Source organism: Tauraco erythrolophus, chromosome 2, assembly GCF_009769465.1.
Source record: "Tauraco erythrolophus isolate bTauEry1 chromosome 2, bTauEry1.pri, whole genome shotgun sequence".
NCBI lineage: Eukaryota > Metazoa > Chordata > Aves > Musophagiformes > Musophagidae > Tauraco > Tauraco erythrolophus.
The window spans coordinates 122,483,016-122,502,456 of NC_141466.1; the positions used below are offsets into that span (position 1 = coordinate 122,483,016).

The following is a 19,441-nucleotide window of genomic DNA, read 5'->3' on the forward strand; positions in this document are numbered from 1 at the left end:
TTCCTTCCTTATTGCATTTCCTAGTATATAGCAGGGCTGGGTCATTATTTTCTTTGTGGATGGCCCAGTTAGCCTTTCAGGTACTGTTAGTGGGTCAGGTGTTAACACAGCCCTGAGGATTATGCAGCGGTAGCCCAAGGAAAACTCAGTTGTAGACATCTGCACACAAAAAGGTGTGTGGTCCACGTCTACAGCACATGCACCGCTGTGCTGTACAATCAGGTTTCCAGCTCCTGATTTACGGTCTGTGTTTGAATGCAAACGAGACACAGAGAAGGGACAGTACCCATGGTAGGGTTTACCTTTGTACGTTTGGGGCCAGGAGGTGTAATGTACTTTTGAACTGATACATGGCTTGGAAATGGATGTATTAGTAAGGCAGCAGGATATAGTTGTGTTGGTTGTTTTGTGGGTTTTTTTTCTGAAAAGGCAATCATGGTATTAAACACAGAGCCATTGCCTTGGTAGTTGCTGTGGCTGCCTGCTGAGCAGCTGTGCTCTGTACCCATTACTTTGCATCAGCAGGCAGGAAAGGATTTGCCTGGGAAGCAAATGATCTGTGTGTCCCATGCTGCAGAGTTTGTTTACAATTCCCATAGCGGGGAAATATGTGGCAAGTATAGGAGTGCTGCAAAGCTCCTGCTAACCGAGTATGCAAATCAATTTGCAGTGTGACAGCTACTGCGTCCAGCGTGGGTGCAGCCGGGGTCCCAGCTGGAGGAGTCCTCACCATCGCCATCATCTTGGAGGCCATTGGACTTCCGACCAACGATCTCTCGTTAATATTAGCAGTGGACTGGATTGTGTAAGTACTTTAGGCTGAGTAGTGCAGCATAAAGTAAAAAGCTACAAGATATGGCTGCCTACAGAATAGGTAACTCTTGACAGATGGTGGAGAAGGTGGTCCCTTCTTAGTTAAAAGGGTTAGTGTGCTAAAATCCCTCTTCAGCTTTTTTACTCGGCCTTTATTGAAGTGTATTTCTTCCTGGTTTTAGTTCCCTTTAGAAGGGTTGTTAAAAGCTTGTTCAGAAGGTGGTGATATTGATGGAAATTAGTTGAATGCTAGGAGGGAAGGAGGAAGAAGAAAATTGAGTCTGAATAGTAGTGGAAGGCTTTCTTGGTCACGTCTCCACCAGCAGCTGTTGTCGGCTATTGTTTGAATTATTTTTATAGTCAAGACTGGTCAAAGCACCAACACAAGCATCGTACTGTCCATTGGCAGGGCAGGGACACAGAGGGTTTGTGGCACTCATCACATCTGTGGGTAGTGTCAAGGCTGCTGGGAGTCACAAGTTTAGTGCACAGTATTGCCACCTTTCCTTTCCATCTTCTGGGAAAGAGATAAGAGGTCAGACCTTTTGCTACAACTCTTTCTCTTCTTTCCAAGAGCCATTCCCCTCCTTGAAACATGTAAGATTATCTCCTTGCCCAGCTCTGTTTGGAAGAGCTTATCTCACCACTTAGTGTAGGTACATCCTTGCTAAGGCCTAAATTTACCTTCTGTACCGCCTGAATTAGATTAAGGAAAGTCTAGAAAATTTGTTTTGCTCTAAGTATTGGAGACCCAGCCACAAGTGCCTAAGTGTAAATGCCACGTGCAGGTGATTTCTTATAGCTTAGGTGAGCCCCATGGAAAAGGGTGTCTCCCTTCCTTGAACAAGCCTGGCTGGCTGTTCTTCAAGTACTAGAAGATCAAACCGGAAGGACTTCTTTGAGCACTCGTGAATTACAGCATGCTTGGAGTTTAAATACTAGTGAAGTAAGCATGGTCTGGTAATTTAAAAGCATAATCTGCTTTCAAGCCATCTGGTTGAAGTGGGGTAGTGGGCTGAAATGACTGGTCAGTATCGGTCAAGCGATCTGAATCCCATTGGTTTTTTTTTTTCCCAGTTGGTGGGTTTCTGGGCAGTTCCTGGTTTAGACTGTACCTAATCCCTCTGCATTGCTTTTTGGAAACACCAGGCTCTGTATCAATGCTGTACTTCCACAGCAGATGTGGAAATTAGGATGCCTGAGGACACTTGAATTCCAGAGGCTAGGGAAGGCAGCAGCTGTATTACCTCCTTCCCTTCCCACATCATATGTGCCTGCAGAGCATAATCATATTCCTACGGCTTCATTAGGGCCATTGAACTCTTTCTTGCTGCCACCTCTTGGGGATCAGCCACTTCCAAAGGACAGGAGAGACAGGCAAAGCAGTAGCTAGCTCTTTGTATCCTGTCTTCCTCAAGGATTGTTGTTCTAGTCAAGGAACTCAGCCTTGCTTTAACAAAAGGGGGAAGGAGGGAGGGAAGAGTCCTGTATCCTGTTTTAATGCCAGCTGTTTAATTACCAGAGAGGACCGCAGTTACAATTTGAGCACGTGTTGAAGTTAGGCTGCAGAATGACTAACAGAAGTCTCAAAAGGCACGCGAATAAGTTGTTCTTCTTTATGACCCATAAAACTCCTGCATTAGACCCTGGGACACAGTAGTTTTGTGTTGTAAGACCAAAGATAAGGAGAGATGCTACTAGCAACAAATCCAGAGAACACAGTCATTCTGCCTGCTTTTGGGAGGACCGCTTAAGTAGGTGTTTGGGTTAAGGTATGAGTCTCTATAGTTAGAAAAGAGAGCTGGGTCTTCTGATTCACCTTCTCAATAAGCCTAAATTAATTTCCTGCTCTGAACTTGCATTTGAAAAATGCTGGCCTGGGGAAGGAGAAGAGGAGGGAGGTGGGCTGGGAAGAGAAGGATGCCTGAGAAAGAGTAGTACCGTTGCTGCAACCCACTGAGAGAACCAGTTGATAGTGATGGTTGGGCCGACCTTAAACCAGCTCTGGTGCACGTTTTTAGTTCTGAAATGGTGATGATACTTCTGTGGAAGTTACCATACTTCTGTGGTAACAACATCTCACTTGTCTAATTTTGCTGATGTTAGTGGGTCAGCAGGAGTGAATCAGCTCCCCTTATTGTGTTGTAACTGTCTTAAGCTAAAAGCCTGCTGCTTTGTTTTTTGTTTCTGATCTGAACCAGGGACCGAACCACCACAGTTGTGAATGTGGAAGGGGATGCCCTAGGAGCAGGCATCCTTAATTACCTAAATGAAAAAGAAAAGAAAGACAAAGAGCAGGAGCTAAAGGAAGTCAACGTAGAAGCAGTTGCTAACAGCAAGTCTGAAGAGGAAACATCGCCTTTGGTAACCCACAAAAACCAAGTCTCCAACACAACCAGTACAGCAGACCCTGAATCCAAGGAATCAGTATTGTGAACTAGAGGCCGTTGGTCAACACGTGTCCTAGAGCTGGACCAGGGACTTGTTAACGCGCCTAGATGTTTGCAGTGCTAACAAGGGCTGGATGGCTCTTGAAAGTTTTCAGTTCCAGTCTGTTTTGAAATACGCTGGCCTGGGGAAGGGGAGGGAGGTGGGGTGGGCAGAGAAGGGGTGTTGAGAAAGAACACTCGCTTTATAATAATATTTTGGTAATTCATATGTCTACTTGTATATGTGTTGCACGTGCACACACGTATACATGTATGCAAAAACAATGCCAGTGAGACTTCTAGTTTAATGAGACTTCTGTTAGTAAAGGCTCACATGGGTTGGAGATGGGGAAGTAGACAAACCCGGTATATGGTTATTGTAGGGAAAAATTAGTAAGCTTATCGTGCTGCTGTTCCAATGGAGATGCAGTCTAGAAACTCCAGAGTGGGTGAAAATGTTGCTTAAATTTAGTTTCTGACCTGGAAGCACTTACCGACCATTATAGACATGATATTAAGCAACATTTTTCTCCCACTCCCCTTCCTCTCCTGTTCTCCGATCCCTTAAAATGTCAGTATATTCTGAAAATTAGCTCTTTTTTTTTTAATTATTTTTTTGTTTCATATCTGGATTAATAGCTTATAGGAGTCGGACCCTTGTTCCATTCCCCCACTGCATTGCAGCTTATAGCAGCTTTCCTGCCTTTAGGTGAGTAACTCCCAAACTTTGGGACCAAACATAGGAGATCTTCGTGCAGATCAAGGACGGGTTTTCTCCTTTCCTCTAACCAAGCTGTTAAGGAAGAAATACAGAGGAAACACAAATTTGTTAAAGTAATCCCTCTGGGGCTGAAAAAATTGTAGAGTCTGTTCCGGCATAAATGTGTCTGAAAAAGGCTTGCCTGTGACAACATCCAGAAATCAAGAAGTCAGTTCCCATCATGAAAACACGCATGCTCCTTTGCTAGCACACCATGTCCTGCTCATGTTTATTTAATGGGTCAGTCCAAACAAGTTAAATCATACCCTTCTTCCGGCAAAATTGAACAGAGGAGGAAAAAATCTGAACACACATCATGTGGGAACTGACGCCAGGCAAGTCTGAGTGTTGGCTTGAAAGGGGAAGAGAAGAGGTGAGTTTACAACCCTGTGTAGTTCAGTGATCTCTGTGTGTTGAGAGAGCTGCGTACCTGTTCCTGCTAGGAGTTTGGTCCTGCTATAAATGTCCTGCTGACAGAGCTTACGTTTAGTAATTCTAGGTGGTGCTGGGCCAGGGTAATGCTTAGTGGCAGATGGTAGCCTTTGCTTGAGGCTGAGCCAAATGCTTCTGGATTCTGACTCCACCTTTTTTCCTTTTGCAACATACTTTCTGAATTTGCACCCCAAGCCTGAACAAAGTCCAGCAAACTCATTGCAAAGATCCTGTTGATTTATCTTGGCTTTTTGGACAGCAAATAGTTACAAAATTGTGGCTGCGCGTGTGCCAAGGTTTGCCTGGACTTGTGATGCTTTCCCTTGGCTACATTAGCAAGATGATTGCGTATGGTCAGTCTGCACGCTGTTAATTCAGCAATATATACTTACACTTGGCTTTGATATAAAGTAATGCTAAGTCTCCCTTTTTCTTTCTCCTCTCTTGCTTCAGAGGAAGCTATCTTGGAAAGATACCCAGTTGCCGATGTTTATGTTCACGGCACTAGGAAGAGGCAGCTCCAGTTTCATAGCAGCAGCAGAAACCTTCATGTGCAAAGCATCCTTCCTGGTAAAGGGGCACAATGTTTGCAAAAAGACGCTCAGAATGAGATGTGACTACCTCTGAGGGAAAACACAGTGAGTGCGTCATTACTGGCTGTTTAATCGTGTGCAGCAAGGCTGTGCAAACAATTGAAGTAGGAAAGGATTAGTCAGCCCACTGAGAAACTGCAGGTGGAGTTTCTTTTTAACCGGTTTGTTTTTAACCATGTCCACAAAATTCGGTCATTCCTTGGCTCATCTTCAAAATGGAAGTTGACAAACACAGTTCTCTAGGGACATCCTTTGCCCAGTATTTATTATTTCATTTTTAGCAGATCAAGACTACTGAAACTTTGCATTTCCTCCCACTAGAATCATCCCAACTTCTTTGAACTCAGGAAACCAAAAACCCACTTTGTAGTTGACAATGAAAGTCAACAAATAAGAAGTGTTTTGAAAAATGTTGGAGGTTTGGAAAAAGTGGTTCTCAACAAAACCTTTTTTCTATTTGTTTTTGTTTGGGTTTCTTTTTAAACAAGTCAAAGTGTTTCTTTGAGAAGTCTGAATGCACCAGAACCCCAAATACTTCGATTTTAAAGCAGTATATGGATGTCTTAAAGAAGCTGAAAATCATGACTGTTCCCTGTGAGCTGGGTTGTGTAGTTGTATTTCATCCCCCATCAGACACTGAGCCCCTCTGGTGCTCTCCTTCACCATGACACATGCAGCTGGGATCAGGACATGAGAGCAGGCAGCACTCAAATGACAGTTCCCGTGAAGCGTCACAGCACCGTTTTGGACGAGAACATTTCTCAATTTTTATTTTTTTCACCCCAAAGCTGCTGTTGCCCACAGGTAAAAGCACTTGCATGGGCAAGTCCAAAAGCTGGGCTTCCTCGCGATACCTTGCTGTTGCTCTATTGATCTTTCTTGCTCATAGTGCTGCCGCTTGATTGTGCCTCATCCATGTCTGGTCCCATATAAAGCTTGTTGGAGCAGACAGATTTAAGGAGGGCATATCGTTCTTGTAGTAGGAATTTAACCAAGGAAATGTAACACTCCTTCTCCTGGAAACAAGTGCCATAGAGTTGATATGAACCATGAGTATTGGGGTCTCAACCCACCAGAAATGTGTAATCTTACAGAAGCCCTACTTTGGACTTAAAAAGGTGCTAGTTCTCTTGTTCATACACAGCAAGAGGGATCCCAGAGTTTTCCATGGAAGCAGGAACACTGGGTAACTACTGCTTGTCTGGACATCTTCTTGGTCTTTTCTGTATCATCTGTGTCAGAAATTACATTTCTTGGTTTTTCTTGATGTTGCCATTCCTTATGATGGCCATGTTGCATCTTCTAGGGCTTTCCACCTGGCTTCAGATTTTTTTTCCTTAAGGTACAAATGTAAAAGATCTGATAGTACACTCTCTCGGACTGTAAAAAATTTGGCACATTCCAACAACTGCCCTTGTAACAACATGAATCCTGATCAAAAGCCTGACAAGATAGAACACTTGCCGTTTGCGTCTAGTGGTCAAGGTCTTCAGGTAAGGCCACTGGGAGAAAAATGAAAGGGCTGTTGAAGGATGTGCCTTTTAGATGCTGTCCTTGACCTGCAGTGCAATGTGTTACACTGGGAGCTTCCAATTTCAGGTCCCCGTGCAGCCTCACTCCAAGAGGCTCTGAGCTGAGAAGGTGCTCAGCAGCAGTGCGGGTGCAGCCGGTAGTACCTGCTCTGCTCTCACTCAGGCACTCCACGAATCTGATGCCGGTGTGATACTTAACTCCAGTGTCTCTTGACCGGACGTGTGTTTATGTTCTTCCAACATGACTGTACATTGGAAACCTTTAATCAGTTGCTTTTTCTTCCAAGAGGAAATAAATTGCATCTAGAAAACAGTATTTTTCTTTTTTGTTTTAGGCTTTGTTTTGGAAGGTACAAATTCTCTCCTTAGTAAAGCAGGCTACAAACAGCTCATGTCCTACCCCTCTACTACAGGAATTGCTTTTTATGAGAAAGATAGGGGAATATGGAAGAGAAGAGTCTGCAAGCCTTTGGCCTATGCAATCCCATTTTGTCTCTGATGCCATTCATTCTTCCACTTTTACCTTCTCTTTTTCAGTGAAGTTTCTTTGACTGTTTTGAACCATCTTTTATTTCTTCATGTCTAAGACTGGCTTTCCACTCCATGCTTTCTTTATCTGTCACTGCCTGATCTCATCCCATTTCCTGGAATGCCCTATGCTGTTTTTATGTATTGGTAGCTCAGGTATAAATGAGAGAGCGGACAAAATTTCGAGGGCTCCAGCTGGTCCTTGGGAAAGTAGTTTGTGTTCTGCCTTGCTCCTGTCCCTAAGTCACCAGAGGTTTGTGAGACTTAGTAATTTAAAAGAGTTGCCCCGAGAGTGCAGAGCAGTATCTGTCTCTCATCCTGAGAAAGGTGCTCGTTCAGTGCTGTGAGATGTGGCTGTGGATGCCTGAAAAGCTGTAGTGAGTGATGGAGGGTGCCAGCACTGGGCTGCTATTAGAATATTTTCAGTAAAGACCCATTATTCCTGAGAACTGAGCTTCAACTGAGTCTTGGCTGGTGTGTTGGTAATTGCACTACACAATTCAGTAATTGTGAAGGACTTCAAACCCTTCTGGGGATGGCTCTTGCAATCAGGATGGCTTTTGTGTTGAAAACGGACTAGGGCCAAACCCAGGGCTTCCCCTGCAGGGATGTGACAAACAGGACTGTGTCCTTCGGACATAACAGAAATGTGGAGCCAGCCAAAGTATCAAATCAGTTGGTCAAACGACCTCTGCTTTATCTTTTCTGGGCAGCCCTGTTACTGCCTGAAGAGGCAATGCCCTGAACTGGAGGCGGTGAGAGGTTGGAGGGACAGCGTGAGGGGCAGGAAGGTTTCATGTGTGCTTGCTGTGTTCTGATATTCTTCCCTGGACATTTGCTGTGAGCAGTGCCAGAGATGGATGTGACCCAGTGTCACTGTTCTTAGATTCATTCTCCTGTGGTTCTTCCATATTTTACAGCAGGAATAATGAAAACTGAGGCTTTTAGGTGGTTCCTCTTTTAATCAAGTCAAAGGCCCTGGTATCTTTGTGACTGACCACCCTGCCATATGTTGTAGGTGGGTTATGTCCACGAGAGCTTGCAAAAGGTACAAAATGACCACCTCTTTCTGCAGAGATTTGCAGTGCTGGTGAATGATCTGGGCTGAATCTTCACTCTGGTCCTCTGCTAGCACAGCACATTTCTGCAGCCACTGGAAAGCATCCTCCTGTTGGAAATCATCATTTTTAATCCTTACCCTCCGACAGGCAGTGAGCAATGGACCTCAGGTAGGAAGTCAAAGGGCCAAAAGACAAACTCTCACCAAAGGAAAAATGTCACATCTTCATTGATTTTAACTGGACCATGGCAGTTCATAATCACTCGCAGACCTGCCTGTAATGACTGATCCTGTGACTGATGAACAGCACAGAATTAGGCAGGTCACATAAATCCTCTGCCTGTGCTTCTTTTTTCTGTCAATTAAGTTTACAGGTACTTACCTGTCTCTCACAGGCAATAACGTGGAGGATAGTGAGTCGTAGTGTTTGGAAAGCACTCTTAAGACCCAGAGCACTAAATCTTAAATAATAATGAACTTTTCAAAAATCTGAAAGGAATCAGATAATTAAAGTACGCATCATGAAGTCAGAGTTGCATGGTGCTAGAGTATGAATGACTGTGTGACAGAAAGGAGATCCAGTGTATGCATTTGCTGGGCTAACGCAGGGGAAGCAGGGGAGCTAGTGTCAGTGTGAGCTGCATTTCAAAAAGTGGCTGTGATTTAGTCAAGTGGGGCACAGTGCCCTGCTTATGTCTGCCTCCTTCCATCTCCACCTGGGATGCCATGAAAGTTTAGGTTCAGGTCAAATAACAGACCTCACCATGGATTTAACATTTAAATTAGGAGCCTTGACAGCTTCGTTTCTGTCTGGTTTCAATGGAAGAAAGAGTTTTTCAACTAAAAAAAACAAGTTGTCTTGGCAGTATGGGCAAAAAGGTGGAGAAAAAGGAAGAGCTGAAGGGTTGCAGAGGGAGCATCACAGAGAATAGGGTAAGCAAACGGATAAAGACGCCAAGACACTGAAGGAAGCATCTTTCCCTTGATGTTTTGATACAGATAGCATGAGAAAGAGCGCAGGTATTTGTCCAACATGTAGCAGAGGCGGTGCAAATCCCTGGCTGCTGACTGGCCAGGATTTGCGGGAAAGGCAAATGTGAAGTGCTGACGTTTCTGAAGCGCATCGCATCATCACTGAGCAACAATGAAGCATGCAGCATGCCAGTGTGGAGCTCTGATAAGCTGCTCCTGGCTGCTAGCCATAACCATGGAGAAATAACAGCACAGTTCTGGATCAGGGATTGACCCACATTCCTCCTTGCAGGATAGCTAGTACAAATGCTCCTCATATAAATACATGGTAGCCCTTATTCTCCAAGGACAAAGAAGACCTTGTTATCTATGCGAGCATATTGATGAAAGCCATGTTCACTTGCTGCTTCAGTTTCAGAGAGGAGGCAAAAGGGTATGACAAATGATCTGAAACTTTCCAGACATGGGGCAACAGGTTGAGACAGTTGCCACTGAATATTTTAAGTCTGACAAGAAGTGATCAAGAGCCTTATTTGGCTCCTGTAGCTCTCTGTCTTCATATCTGAGCACCGGTTTGGAAAGTTAATGTTAACGTGATACTCGTTTTCCGCATGGGGTCTTCACAGACATCTGTGACCAGCAGACACCATTTCACAGCTGCAGAAGTGAATGCACTCAGAAAAAGATGAAAGAACACTTTCTCAAGTCATGTGAAGAATCGTCAGGTGGGCTAGGAGCAGAATTCACATCCTGAAAATCCATAAAATTGTTTGTCAACAACTATCACCTACCTAAAAAAAAATTAAAAAAACATCTGAGGGTTTATAAATATACTTGACTATTGATACCAGAGCACGTGGGTCTGAGCAGTCTCAAGCACAAGTACAGGCTGGGCAAGAATGTATTGAGAGCAGCCCTGAGGAAAAGGACTTGGGAGTGCTGGTGGATGAGAAGCTAAACATGAGCTGGCAATGTGCGCTGGCAGCCCAGAAAGCCAACCGTATCCTGGGCTGCATCAAAAGCAGCGTGGCCAGCAGGTCGAGGGAGGTGATTCTGCCCCTCTACTCTGCTCTCATGAGACCCCACCTGGAATACTGCATTCAGCTCTGGAGTCCCCAGCACAAGAAGGACATGGAGCTGTTGGAGCAGGTCCAGAGGAGGGCCGTGAAGATGATCCAAGGACTGGAGCATCTCTGCTGTGAAGACAGGCTGAGAGAGTTGGGGTTGTTCAGCCTGGAGAAGAGAAGGCTCCAGGGTGATCTTGGAGCAGCCTTCCAGTACTTAAAGGGGGCCTACAGGAAAGCTGGAGAGGGACTTTTTACAAGGGCGTGTAGTGATAGGACAAGGGGCAATGGCTTTAAACTGAAAGAGGTGAGATTTAGATTAGATCTAAGGAAGAAATTCTTCACTCTGAGGGTGGTGAGGCACTAGAACAGGTTGCCCAGAGAAGTTGTGGATGTCCTATCCCTGGAAGTGTTCAAGGCCAAGTTGGATGAGGCTTTGAGCATCCTGGTGTAGTGGAGGATTTCTCTGCCCATGGAAGGGGGTTGGAACTAGATGGTCTTTGAGGTCCCTTCCAACCCTAACCATTGTGTGATTCTATGAATAATAGTTAGTGCAGGATGATCACTTCTCTTTTTGAAGGAATGGAAGGGGAGAAGTGTAGAAGTAGGAGAGGTATCTTCCCTCTAGGATGGATTTCTTAATAGAAAAGGAAAAAGAAAATCTCTTTTTCACTGAAGACTTCGCAGTGTGGTTACTTACCAAATTCTATGTCAGTGTCAGCAGATACATCATCAGCAGCTATGAAATCTCATTTGGATTTAGCCACTGATCTCGGTGCCAGCAGGAGGTGAGGGCCGTGGCCATTTCAGCAGGCCAGCTGCTCTTACTTGAAGTCCTGCTCAAGGCACGTTTATACTTGTCTTTCCCAAGGCCACAGATGCTGTTTGCCAGGCCAGCAGCCTACCGATAGGAACTGGCGTGAGGAAATGAATTTTGAGCCAACCCTCTTGTAATGCAAAATTAACGGTGTGGTTTTAAGCCACAGAGACCAAGAAATTCAGTATTGGGTGTTCCTTAGGATAGCTTTCACTTGCTCCTTCTGATAACAACACTGGAAAAGTAATACGGTTCTTTTGCAAGCGTGTATGCCGTAACTGAAGCTAAACTGCATGTGGAATGTTGGTGCAACTTAAGTTAATTGCAGTTACATGCTGCAGAAAGAAATTACCAAGGGAAATCTCTGAAGGAAACTGTTTACACATGCCCGAACACCCCTGGATTACTTTCCCACAGAAACAATTGTGCTTAACCATAAAACATACTCCAAATTTTAACTGGTTTGGATTGTAGCTTTTTTAAGAACCAGAAGGAATGCCACAAAATGGATGGGTTAGGGCCCTCGCTGGTGTGCATTAATGTAATTTCCTGAGCTCTCAGTGGCCTGTGGACTTCTGATGGAGATGGAACCTCCTTAGCAGCATAGGGGTTTGGTCTGGTCCTCTTAAGATGATCATGTTCAGTAAAGCAGCAGTAAAGGAATATTTTTAAAACTTGTTGGTTGTAACTAGAGGCATTTTACTTGCTTACACTGTTCTTATGACATGGTGCCTCCCACAAGAAAAATGTGTTTTCTAGATGGTCAGTATTGATGCAGAGGCAAAGCTTCCTCATTTTTTTTATTGGTTTTCCTTCTCTATATCCCTCTTGCAGAGTCTTCTGTGGTCCTTGGAGTCTGCCCAGACCCCAGCGAGATCAGGCTCCTATAGTATATAGATTAAACTATATCCCATGCAAGGACATAGACTGTCTCACATCTTATTAAGAGGAGACAAAGATGTGGCTTCAACTTTGGAGGAGAGACTGGGCTGAAGAAAACCCTACTTCATTAAGGCAATACCTTAATGACATTTTACACTCACTAAGTCAAATGTTTGTGACCAAGTTAGCCCAGCCCTGGCTGCCTCCCTGCTCTGCCTGACGATAGATGCTCTTTTGACATTACTTCTACGAGGACCAGTGTGGAGGTGATGTGTTTGCCATCCCTGAATACTGCAATCTTTTAAGACTATAGCCTTATTTAGACTTTCTCTGTCACTATCCTCGCTACGCTTTTGGGAGGTCACCCACAAAGCATGTGCTGTACAGGATGGAGACCATGAGTAGCACTACAAATAGCTGAGCATACCTTCGCTAATGGGAGATGAGCCCCTTTCTGAATTGCTTCTTGTTTATGGCAAGCTGAGACTGACTCACTGCTTTGTGAGAGTGAAGATTTTGATTAGATTTTGATTAATCCCTCTAGATTCAGAGACAGCAGGACCACCCCTAAGGCATGAGGAATCTCTGCAGCAGAGGTATACAATCTGCCTTATTATCCTTAAAGGTGCCTTGTCTTGGTTCCCTTCAGGACAAACTCCAAGTTGCTGTTTGGCTCTCTTATTTAACTATGCACCAAAGGTGAGAGAATCCATTATCCCTGGAGACAGGAGGGAGAACACGATGTCCTGGTGAGGGACGGGGAAAGTGAGTTTCTTTTCTTTGTCCTGTAAGCTCTCTGTCTGCAATCCTGATGTGTGTATGCATGTGTGTGCTTTTATTTCTACATGAACACAAATTGCTCTAATTAAGAGGGAGGATGCTTGTATTTTTATATGCTAAGCCATTTGATTAATTACTTTAATAAAATGACAGACAGATGAACTCTGAAATTCACTGCCATCTGCTCCAGTACAATCCAGTATCACTGATACAAAGGTACCTGCCTTCAGACAAAACCTAGTGCTTAGAGTAACCACTCCATTGAGTAAGTATGTGTGCCATATGGGTGTGTTGATCCTTGTGAACATCTGTAACTGTTCCTGTTTTAAAGCTATGGGTTTGATCCATGTGACTCTGTATCAGCCTTTTTATTATCTACCAAGAACAGATGTGTGTGCATAAGTGCAAAAAAGGACCATATTGCTGTGTCTGGGGGTGTGTTACCCTGGGGTAGATACTACAGATGTTTACTGTGTAGTGCACTCTTTGGCGTAAAAACTCTCCCTGCCTGCCTGGGGAGAAAACAGTCCTGTGGCTCAGGTTGAGACGGTTTGTTGTATTAGGAGGGTGACACAATAGGATGCTCTCTCTCTTTTTCCCTTTCTCTCATGGAAATGTATATTTGTTCTTTCTTTGTGTAGCTTCTCAATCTGAAATAAAAATCACCCTGACTAGAATTCACATTTCGATCTTTGTTTGGAGAAGACCTGGCCTTTTAGCTGGATCAGCCTTGCCTAAGCAGCCAGCCAAGCTCTCTGCGACTCCTTTGGAAATGCTCCTGAATGACAATTGTGTAACTTGGTATTCGGGTCCACTTTCCCAGTCTGTACCCTTTGCCAGCATGCTGGTGTCACTGATTATCAGCATATTGCTCCATTTAACCCCTTCCCCTGGAGCCCAGGGCAACCCTACGCAGGGTAGTGCTTCTCCAAGCCCTCTGCACAGGTACTCAGCTCTAAAAGGGCTTTGGGAGAGCCTAGATCAGTAGGTATTTTTCATTATGTGTGCCATAGTGAAGTACAAGGGCTGACAGACAGACCTGCTGCCTATATTTTGCCAAGCAAACAGGCTTTGTTCCCTGGAGGAGGATTGAGGAATGGAATAAATCATCCAGCAAATCCTTTGCGGTAGGCAACAGGGCTGGTGAGTTCAGGTAATTTTGCATTTGACACACGCAGTCAGTCTCAGCAGTGTGCTGGTTCCAGAATTGAAGGCCTGGGTTTGCTTTCAAAGTGGTTTTTATACAGCTTTTCCATTAAAAGCTCATACGTCTCTGTAGGGTAGATTTTATCCTTAGATGCACAACGCGAAATATCACAAATCCTGAAAAAAATCTACTACATAAGCTTAGTTTCAAGCATTAAATTCTGGTCCCAGAACTAATAAAGAAGGGTGCAAAATGTGCAAGAATTGCAAGCTCCGGAAGACAGAAATACTGTTAGAAGGACCTGCCTGTGCATGACTTACAAATTGTGACTGGTATTGTGTCTTGGTATGTGAATTTTACAAAGCCATCAATATGGTGGTTTCCAAAAAGCCTCTCTGACCCCATGGTTGTGTCCTTGTCTTCTTGCTTCCTTAGCTGAAATCCCGAGGAGATACCTGGAGGACACTAGACCAGCGAGCTAAGAGAGAAGTCCTCTTGGCACATGTCCTGGTTTTGGCTGGGACAGAGTTAGCTCTTCTTTTTAGCAGCTAGAAGAGCTCCGTGTTTTGGTTTTACTCAGAGGCTCGCTCTGAGAAGAATGTTGATAGCAAGTTGATGTTTGTGGTTGGAAGTGAAACTCCAAGGACTTTTCAGTGTGCCATGTCCTGGCCGGAGTGCAGAAGCACGGCGGGATAAGGGGGAAGCATAGCCGGGACAAGGGGGACACGATTCCCCTTGTGATTTGTGGTGGAACTTAAGATTGAGGGCCAAACTGGCCAATTAGTATTCCATATCACGCAGCATCATGCCCAGTATAAAAGTGAGGGTCAGCCGGACAGAAGGGCTTTTGCGCTTTGGCTCTTTCGCCGCTTCTGCTCTTTTGCACTTCTGTGCTTTTGCTCTATTGCCTTTTTTTTTTCCCCCTCTCTCTCCCAGTACTCCCACCCTCAGAGTACTATCTCTCTCTCTGCCCCTCTCTATTTCGGGTCCTCGCGTTCGTCCGGGATTGCAGCTTCGGGACAAGACGGGCTTCGCATAAGAAGGGGTGATGAGCATCTACACTGTGTATTAAATCATCTGTATTAGATTGTTCTTATCTCAACCCACGCGTTTCCCGTTTATCCTTTAATGCTCTCCCTCATCCTCGGGGCTGGGGGAGTGTGAGTGAACGACCGTGGGGGGTTTGGTTGCCCAAGTGGCCTAACCCACGACAGCACGTTAACCCCTATCCATTCAAATGCAGCTTTGGATACGGAGGCTGCTGCTGCCTAAACCAAGCAGGTTTTCTGAAATCTTCTGAGGTAAGTGGAGGTTGTCAGAGCTGTGGTGCCTCGCCATTTGAAACACATGAAGCTTTGTGAGACCCGTGGAAAAACATGGAATGATTGCTTGTCGTTAAGGAGAACTGAGTCAAGCCTTAGACTGAGTCCCAGCTGACTCAAGCCAGACACTATTAGAGCTTGCCAGGCATTATTATTAACACCAACCAAAATAGATAAAGTTTCTTACGATATTTCAACAAAGAAATAAAAGTTGGAAGGAGTTCTAAATAAAGTTCAATGACTTGATTTTGGTTTTCTACCATCACTTACCAGCCTGGCCACACGCTTTCCAATTCATTTATCATTTCATCTTTTTTTAAGAGGAAGAGAATTTTCAGGAAAATGCTCCCCGCTTCTTCCTTCTAAAAAGTCCTAACTATGAGTAGATACAGAAGGCAACCAACACACATTTGTCTAGCTGACATGAAGAAAAACATTTAAAAATAAATTTATAACAAAAGCAGCTGCTATCGTTGTAACTTAATATTTGCAGAGGAAATGCAATTACGGCCAAGGAGCAGATTAGTCCTTCCTTCTTTTTTTTTTTAATCACCAGTTTGTCAGATTAAGATGGATATAATTATAGGGAAGTGCTTTGTGAGTTAGTTAAATGGAAGACACCACCATTTCGTTCTGCTGTGAAATGAATGGTTTGAGTCAAACAGGTTGTATGATACAGCTGTGCTAACAGATCATCTTCCAAATATGTAGATTGATGATTGTAGCTTGTTGAAAATCGAATGTCTGCTTTCTCCCCATTATGAGTATTCAAGCGGACGTACAAGGATGTTGTACCTCTCGGGAGCCTCCTGAGCTGTGATGTGCATGAAAATAGCTTGGCAAGCTTACAGCTAACTTGCTGTTCTTGCAAGTTCTTGCATCTTAGATGTCAGAGTCGAGCCATCATGCCATGCTACGGAAGATACCTGTGGTTTTAGACTGGGCAGAGTAGCAGCTGGAATTTATTTCCACGTTTTGAAAGTTATCCTCATGATCATAAGGGCTGGGTTTGTCAAAATATATGCCAGGGACCAGGCAAATTACTAACTGGCTCTGGAAGCTAGGTTCAGAGGCGCAACATAAAGCCACTCCACAGGCTTGGGTGACAAGACTTCACCCTCTCCGAAGGATAGTGATCAGCAATGTGATGTAAATTACTGTAATTACTGTGTCACTGAAACATGTACACAATCAGGCAGATCTGGATTCTCTTCATTGTGGTGTGCTGGAGTATGATTAGATGAAAATACCTACTGCTACTAGAGTTTGAGAGAGGCCTACAAACATTCGCAACTCAAATCTCACAAACCCAGTAGGTTCCAACCAACAGCAACCAAATCATAGAATCATAGAATAGCATAGGCTGGAAGGGACCGTAGAGATCATCTAATCCAACCTCCCTGTCATGGGCAGAGACGCCTCTCAACTAGATCAGGCTACTCAAGGCTCTGTCCAACTTGGCCTTGAACACCTCCAGGGATGGGGCATCCACAACTTCTCAGGGCAATTTATTCCAAAGTCTTACCACCCTCATACTGAAGAATTTCTTCCTAAGATCTAATCTAAATCTGTTCTCCTTCAACTTAAACCCATTTCCCCTTGTCCTATCAGCAGACACTCTTGTAAAAAGTCCCTCCCCAGCCTTCCTGTAGGTTCCCTTCAGGTATTGGAAGGCAGCTATTAGGTCCCCCCGAAGTCTTCTCTTTTCAAGGCTGAACAATCCCAGCTCCTGCAACCTGTCCTCGTAGCAGAGGTGCTCCAACCCCTGGATCATGTTTGTGGCCCTCCTCTGAACACACTCCAACAGATCTATGTCTTTCTTATGGTGGGGACACCAGAACTGGACACAGTATTTGAGGTGGGGTCTCACAAGAGCAGAGTAGAGGGGGAGAATCACCTCTCTCGACCTGCTGACCACGCTTCTCTTGATACGTCCCAGAATGCGGTTGGCCTTCTGGGCCGCATGAGCGCACTGCCGGCTCATGTTGAGCCTCTCATTAAGCTTCTCTGGTACTGCATCGTTAATCGGCTTGAGTAATTTGACTCGCTGAGCATCCTGAAGGCTCTGGGCTTTGTCCTGTTAGTACCATTCTTACTGAGGTAGGGAACCAGTATGGCCAAGCTCAGTATAGACCTTACAGAAGGGGAATATGGTATTTATTTAAATTTTAAGCTGATTTTACCTGCCTGCACTGTTCCCCTACAGATTTCATTCACTCACACTCACAAGCAATGAGACGTGGTTGTTCAAGTGGTCTGGGCCCTACTCACTTGTGTGCAACTTACACAATAAGAGATGATGGCTGTCAAATCTTCACTAAACCTCCAGTTTTGGGGCAGTTCTTTAATAATCTTTAAGAATTGACAGTTGTTTTGTGGTGATCCTTTGCTGCAGTCCTCTTCCTGCTAGGCTGTCAGGGGAAGGAATGGGAGATGTGATATGCTGCCATCCTCCTGTTATCAGAGAGAAGGGTCTTCCACGAATGAGTTGTGTGTGCAGACCTTCTGGGCTTCACAAAAACAACATAGTCTCAACTTTTTCTGCTGGGAATGGTGTCATTTGTTAGGAATACAAGCCGTTCTTAACCCCCCTGCTCTGCTATTCCTTCTGATGTTTACATGAACAGATTTTCATTCATATCAATCTCAATATTTCTTTTACAAATCTCTGCACCGATGACTGGTTCCCTGCAGATCCCAGCTTTGGTTTTGAAGAGCCTCTCAGTTTCACTCAGGACAACATACAAATGACAAAGGGCCAAGACATCCCAGCAATTAGAACGAAAAAGAAATCCCTCGCATTCCCCACTGAAAGCAGCAGTAAAATCTCACATTTAAAAAGTAAAATTAATCCTAATTATTCATTGTCCATTATAATTCACATTGATTGAAAGCTGCCACCACCTCTTGACCAGCTGACGCCTATTTATTTCACAGCAATGTGTCACCTGCATCCAACAAGAGGAAAGATGAAGCATCTGGACCACACCAACTCCATCCCATTCATCCCCCTCTGCACCACGGCACCTAGCCCTGATCTGCAGCTGTGTGGGTGTTTTAGAGGACCTGGAGAGAGGTAAGGAGAAGCTTTGGGGAAATATGGAAACTTGAAACACCTGCCTTTGTGGCTGGGTCGCCTGTTGCTGCCGGGCCGGCCAGACTGTTTGTGGTGTGATGGGTACATCGTGTGGCCAGAAGGGCGAAGTGCAATTTCTAGTTGTCCTTTTCCTTGGGCTAAATCCTGCCACTCTGTCCAGCTGAGCAACCGAGCGGTGAAGAACTGAAATTGCCCGGCTGCTAGCACTGGGTTTCATAGCTCTGCACTTCAGTATTGACACTCTAGTTTTGACTCTGATCATCATTAATCTGGCCTTATATGTTTCATTCGTCAGCTGCCTTGGGTGTGCTTAAGTGGTATTTTCAGGTGCATCTCCAAAATCAGGAAGAAAAAGAAGTAGCTACCTTTTTTAGGAAATATTTAGTAATAGTGCAGTAGTACCTATGGTGATCTAGAAGAGCGGGGGAAAGTTTGTAGGCTTTTGATGAGTCTTCCCGTGACTTTATAATGAAGATAAAGCAACATGGCTGAGTTCAAACCTGCTTATTTAGGCATTACTGGAGCGACTGTCCAGCTGAACAACTAGATTTCTCAGGGACCTACCGTAGGTCTAGGACCATAAGTAGTTGCTTAGTGACACAAATGTTGGAACAGATAAAAATCTGCAGATCTCACCTGGAGGAGAAGGTCTGGGCACATGGAAAAGCACAAGGCTGAAATTCATAGCAACATCAGAAAAATTGAGAGAGGGTCTGGGAAACAGGCTTCAAAGAATTAAGCTAGATTAGAGTAATTAACTGCACTAATACTGGTGGGAAATGGTGGATTGAGGAGCAGGAGCAGAAAGTTATGGGCAGTCAGAAGCATGAGTCAAATGCCCTGCACTGTGTAAACAGGACCACAGCCTGGACTTCCATACCAGTATTGCCTAATCATAGCCAAGCCCATGCTGGAGTTTTGGACCAGGTTTAGGTGTTGAGCTTCAAAGAAACGTGGCCCAAAGAGTGAGAATCAAGAGGAGCACAAGGAGAACGGTCCAAGATGTGGAAATCCTGACCTCTGGGGAAAAGAAAAGAGTTGTCGGCCTCAAGAAGAGAAGGACCTCTCCCTGCAAACACCTTTCAGACAGGGGTTAGGCAGAGCGAGTGCACAGCGAGCAGAGTCCTGAGCAGTTTGTACGAAGATGGCTCCTGCCCAGAACCACAGGTGAGAGAGTTTGCCAGCCAGCCTGTCCTTAAGGAATGAGGAATGC

The 19,441-nt window shown here is 44.7% G+C and overlaps 1 protein-coding gene across 1 annotated transcript in view; it reads left to right on the top strand.

The window, feature by feature from the left end:
* Positions 1–6,872, top strand: part of SLC1A4 (solute carrier family 1 member 4) — a 30,714-nt gene extending 23,842 nt beyond the window's left edge. The window contains exons 7-8 of the mRNA XM_086631867.1: positions 671–805; positions 3,015–6,872. Coding sequence (XP_086487993.1) covers positions 671–805; positions 3,015–3,249 — 370 coding nt within the window. The 3' untranslated portion in view covers positions 3,250–6,872. The remainder of the gene's footprint in view (positions 1–670; positions 806–3,014) is intronic.
* The last annotated feature ends 12,569 nt before the right edge of the window (positions 6,873–19,441 follow it).